At 37.5% G+C, this 5,707-nt stretch overlaps 1 protein-coding gene and 1 pseudogene across 2 annotated transcripts in view; both read left to right on the forward strand.

Annotated features, from left to right (window-relative positions):
- Nucleotides 1-3,114, forward strand: part of cyp2v1 (cytochrome P450, family 2, subfamily V, polypeptide 1) — a 7,407-nt gene extending 4,293 nt beyond the window's left edge. For both annotated transcript variants that reach the window (XM_016548766.1, XM_016548767.1), the window contains 4 exons: nt 1,663-1,804; nt 1,959-2,146; nt 2,510-2,651; nt 2,795-3,114. In XM_016548766.1, the coding sequence (XP_016404252.1) occupies nt 1,663-1,804; nt 1,959-2,146; nt 2,510-2,651; nt 2,795-2,970 (648 nt within the window). In that variant the 3' untranslated portion in view covers nt 2,971-3,114. The remainder of the gene's footprint in view (nt 1-1,662; nt 1,805-1,958; nt 2,147-2,509; nt 2,652-2,794) is intronic.
- A 388-nt stretch (nt 3,115-3,502) lies between these two features.
- LOC107737329 (cytochrome P450 2J2-like) overlaps nt 3,503-5,707 on the forward strand; it is a 6,148-nt pseudogene continuing 3,943 nt past the window's right edge.

The following is a 5,707-nucleotide window of genomic DNA, read 5'->3' on the forward strand; positions in this document are numbered from 1 at the left end:
ATTTTTTTCACATTTTGTTAAGTTGCTGCCTTATGTAAAACTTCTTTAAATTACTTTTTTTCCCACATCAATCTACATGCCATACTCCATAATGGAAAAGCAAAAAACAGGTTTTTAATATCTTTGCAAATTTATTAAAAATGAAAAAACTTAAATGATTCCATTGCATAAGTGTTCATACCCTTATCTGGGACAGTTGAAATTTAGCTCAGGAGCATTCATATTGCTTGTAGATGTTACTACACTTGTGAAGTGAAGTTAACCTGTGGTAAATTCAATTGAATGGGTGTGATTTGGAAAGGCACACACATCTTAATAAAAGGTCTAACGGCTGATAATGCATATCAGAGCAAAAACTAAGCCCTGAGGTCAAAAGATCTGCCTGTAGAGCTCAGAAACAGGTTTGTGTCAAGTCACACATCTGGGGAACAGTTCAGAAAAAAAATTCTGCTTCATTGAAGGGTCACAGAAGCAAGTCTCTGTTACCCTTAATGGAAGAAGTTTGAAACAACCAGGACTCTTCCTAGAGCTGGCCTTCTGGTCAAACTGAGCAACTGATGGAGAAGGGCTTTAGTTAAAGTGGTGACCAAGAACCTGATGGTCACTCTAGTTGAGCTCCATGATCATATGTGGAGATAGGAGAAATCTACAGAAGGACAAACAACACTGCAACACTCCACCAATCTGGGCTTTATGCCGGTGTGGTCAAACTCAATCCTCTCCTAAGTGAAGACACATGAAAACACACTTGGAATTAGCAAAAAAAAGCACCTAAAGGACCCTCAAACTCTGAGAAACAAGATTATCTAGTCTGATGAACCTAAATTCTAAGCATCATGTTTGAAGTAAACCAGGCACTGCTCATCACCTGCAGAGTACCATCCCAAAAGTCAAGTGTGCTGGTAGCAGCCTCATGCTGTGGGACTGTTTTTCAGTGGCAGGGACTGAGGGACACAATAGAGTAGAAGAAAAGCTCAATGCACCAAAATATTGAGATAGCCTTAATGGAACCCAGTCCAGAGCATTCAGAACCTCAGACTGGGCAGAAGGTTCACCTTCCAAAAGGACAATGACCCTAAGCACACAGCAAGAGTGGCTTATAGACAACTCTGTGAATGTCCTTGAGTGGCCCAGCCACAGCCTGAGCTAGAACCCAATGAATTATTTCTGGAGAAATCTGAAAATGTGCGTCTGCCCCCATCCAACCTGACAGAGCTTGAGAGGTGAAGAGGTGAGGAGAAGAATGGCAGATAATTGCCAAATGCTGATGAGCAAAGCTTGCTGCGTCAAAAAAAAAAAAAAAAGACTTTAGACTGTAAAGGTGCTTCAGCTAAATATTTAGTTAATAATATTTAGGTATGAATACTTATGCAATGTACTTATTTCAGTTTTTTTATAAATTTACGAAGTTGTGACAATTCTGTTTTTGCTTTGTCAATATGGTGTATGGAGTGTAGATTGGTGTGGGGGAAAAAGTAATTTTAAAGCAGTTTAACATAAGGCAGCAACATAACAAAACATGAAAAAGTGAAGGGGTATGAATACTTTCGCAAGGCACTGTATTTGGTAAGCATGTAGAAATATTCCATTTAGTTCGAGTTTCCTTTATCCAACATGACTACCCTGCATATGCTAATTGTAATGTCTCTTTGTGCTTTATAGAGGAAAGATGATCTGGAAGCGGGATTTCATGAAGAGGGTCTGCAGTACGCTGTACTTGATTTGTTTGTGGCAGGAACTGAGACCACATCTACCACTCTACTGTGGGCCTTTGTATACATGATGAAATACCCAGAAATCCAAGGTAAAATGCTCCAAATTACAAGCCAACTGTAAATTCAATTTTGTCCATGTAAACGGTTCATAAGCCAGTTATACTGAATACTTTACTATGTTGTTATGTAGTTAAATTTGTTAAATGCGTGTTATGGAATTTTGACATTGAATGTCATATTTAGAAAAGGTTCAGCAAGAAATAGACAAAGTAGTTGGACGGTCGCGTCGACCCAACATAGATGACAGACCCAGCATGCCGTACACTGATGCTGTTATCCATGAGGTCCAGAGAATGGGGAATGTTGTGCCCCTTAGTGTGCCAAGAGTGACCAATGAAGACTCAATATTGGAAGGATATCATATTCCAAAGGTGAGATGAATGACAAAACTTAGTAAAACGTCATAACAATGACACAGCTGACTTTTCATCAACATACCAGATACTTACCATATCAGACCCTTGTGTAATTTTAATGTATTTTATTTTATTCATACAACTCTTGTGTAATTGGTAGTAACACAGATCTTGTCTTGAAAATAGCCTCAGCTGCTGACATGCCATTGAAATTTGAGCTTACAAGCTACCTACCAACCAAATCAGACTGCTATGTTATTTTAAACGTGTTGGAATTAAGTTTAAAAGTACATTATATGCAACATGGAATCTTTTATGTTAATCCTTAGATGATGTCAGTATTTCATCATCTGATCATGTTTTTTATTTTACATCAAGGGTACACAGATCATCCCTAACCTGACCTCAGTGCTCTTTGACCAGACCAAGTGGAAGACTCCATATTCATTTGACCCACAGAATTTTCTTAATGCTCAAGGCAAGTTTGAAAAACCTGAAGCTTTTATTCCTTTCTCGGCAGGTGAGCAGGTTTTTTTATTTTTTGTTTTTTGTAAATATTTTATTACACGCATGCAGAAAGTACTTCACCGTTGTGCATATATACACATTAAATTATGAGATAATCTTGAGGTTTGTTTTGAGATTTCATTTCGTCCTCCCAAGGAAAACGATCTTGTCCAGGAGAATCGCTTGCCCGTATGGAGCTCTTTCTCTTCTTCACATCCTTTCTACAATCCGTCACTCTGTCTCCTCCAGGGCGAAAGCAAACAAGCTTGGACTTCAAATTTGGAATGACACTCTCCCCAAAGCCATTTAAAATAAGTTTCACTCCTCGTTGATTGTTTATACATTTTACATCAGTGCACCATATTTACAAGTGGAATTTTGCTGTTTCTTCAAAATGATCTATAACCATGTAAAACTGCAGCTTCTAGTAGACAAATAAAAATGGGTAACCTTTAAAAAAATGTCTATTTATCCCATGAAACCACACAATCATAACATCAAACAACAATTAAACGTGAGAAAGCTAAACGAGGAAGTAAAAAGTAATTATTAAAATTTTAAGTGATATTATAAAATAATATAATAATATTTTTTTTAAATATTAATATTAATATTTTCCATTTCAACATGTCCTGGCTTACAAGCGGACAAAGGTTGTTTCTCAAAAGAAAGGATGTATCCTAATGAAGCTGAAACCTTTCTACTCTAATCCTGTGGCTTTTTGGCTGGACGATTCGGCACTGAACCCTAGAGTGAGACGGTCTAGAAAATGTTTTTATTTTACAACTTAACAGAAGAAAACTTGATTCCCTTTAACGTTGAAAAGGTTTTTTTTTTTTTTTTTTTTGCACTTAACTTTTTTGAAGTGAATTGGAATGTGTGCAAAGGTTTTGTGGATGACAGTCACAGGAGGGAAGATACACTTGATGCATCCTTCAAAATACGCCCAATTAAGGCCGCAAAACGAAGGCTGCCTTTAAAGGATCCTCCAAACAGAAATAAATTCCATACAAAAGGAATTTATTCAGCTTACTGAGGCATCTCCTCCATTGACTTCTATTCAATCAGAACGCCGTCACGTCTCTCTCTCTCTCATGGGTGCTGCGTTTTTGAGATGGGAGGGGCTCTGGCAGACATAGTTTATGTTATAAATAAATGATATTATGCAAAATCGTCATATAAAGGAATGCAGTTCAGATTACACCAGAACTTAACTTCTGCCATGCAGAAAAATCTCGCCGACAACTCAAACACGACGTAAACTCTGTTAGATCATTCTTGGCCAAAACTGCGCAAATAGTCATGGACCTGTTGCACATTTACGAGTGGATCGATATCAAGACTATTTTGTTATTCTCGCTTGTGTTTTTATTATTACTAAGTGATTATATCAAAAATAAAGTGCCGAAAAACTTTCCTCCTGGTCTTTACTGATTATAGGAGACCTTCATCATATCGATCACAAGAAGATACGTCTTCAGCTGCAAAAGGTATAATACCAATTGTATTTTTGTTGACTATTAACTACAAAACATGACAACTAGCCTACTTCTAAGATATATCTTGTATTTATGCCTATAAAACTATTTCACTAGTTATGTTCATTTTCACACATATTTTTCAGTTTGCAAAAAAAATACGGAAATATTTTAAGCATTCGAATTCTCGGACCAAGAATTGTTGTCTTGATCGGGTACAAAACAGTGAAAGAGGCGTATCTAGAAGAGGGCGACAACCTGGCTGATCGACACAAGTTACCCATATTTTATGACATTTTTGGAGACAAATGTCAGTCAATAAATCATATGGTAAAATGGTGGTTAACATTTCACCATAATTTGTCTGCTGTCAAAATCACACCGCAAATAAAAATTATGCCACTGAGAATGAGTGTGAGATGAAGTGACCAAAAGAAGAGTGGTATTTATTTATTTATTAACAGGTTTAGTTGCTGCTAATGGCTATAGTTGGAAGCATCAGAGGAGATTTGCACTCTCAACTCTTAGAAACTTTGGATTGGGAAAGAAAAGCCTGGAGCCATCCATCAGTCTTGAATGCCGCTTTCTGAATGAGGCCATTTCAAATGAGAATGGTGTGTACAGTTAGTTTTCAACAGTTATTAAGAGTAAACTGAGATTTGTCATCTAAAAAGCATTGAAACTATGTTATCCTAAAAATCTTTGAATCTGTAACTTTTCCAGGTCGACCTTTTAACCCTCAAATCCTGCTGAACAACACAGTCTCAAATGTGATCTGTGTGCTTGTGTTTGGTAATCGATTTGAGTACAGTGACAATGACTTCCAGACTCTGTTGAAGAAAATCAGTGATGGTGTGTTTTTCTGGGGAAGCATTTGGGCTCAGGTACAGTTTCTTATTTTCTGTCAAATAGATAATGCATAAGTGTATGGTTCTGTTTTAAAGGGATAGTTCATCCAAAAATGAAAATTACCCCATGATTTACTCAACCTCAAGCCATGTATATGACATTCTTCTTTCAGGTGAATACAATCGGAGTTGTATTAAATAATGTCAAAGTCCCTTTAAGGCAAGTCATGTCACTTGGCGGCCATCTTTGAAACACTTCTCGGGCATGCAAATGCAGCTCCTGTCACTTTGTATGGGGAAACATTAAATTATCCCAAACTGTTCACTAAGCTTACGATTAAATTTCATATTTGAAATCACCAATGAAATCTGACATCAACGGTGTCATAAATGTAGTTTCTTTTGCTCAAATAGCATTATAAAAAGCGTATTTTTTCAGGCTAGATCAGCCAATGCGCATGTGCAGTCCTAAGCGCACGTCTCAGAACGCTGACTGTTTCTATAGCAACCCGGGACGCTTCTAGGCAGCTGCAGTGACACGCTGACTTTACCGATTAGCGATTGGCTCTTTCATTCAGAAGACAGGGCTTCCTGCGATTGAGAGGCCATATTAAGCGTGGCATTGTTCCCCATTCAAATCTATCGAGTGACACGTCTTTATCATGGGAGTGGATGGTAGCCCAAAATTTGAAGTAAAAAAAATTGCACCCATCCATTATAAAAGAAGTCTACACGGGTCTGGG

This window comes from Sinocyclocheilus rhinocerous, unplaced genomic scaffold, assembly GCF_001515625.1.
Source record: "Sinocyclocheilus rhinocerous isolate Xijiao unplaced genomic scaffold, SAMN03320098_v1.1 scaffold1606, whole genome shotgun sequence".
Lineage (NCBI taxonomy): Eukaryota > Metazoa > Chordata > Actinopteri > Cypriniformes > Cyprinidae > Sinocyclocheilus > Sinocyclocheilus rhinocerous.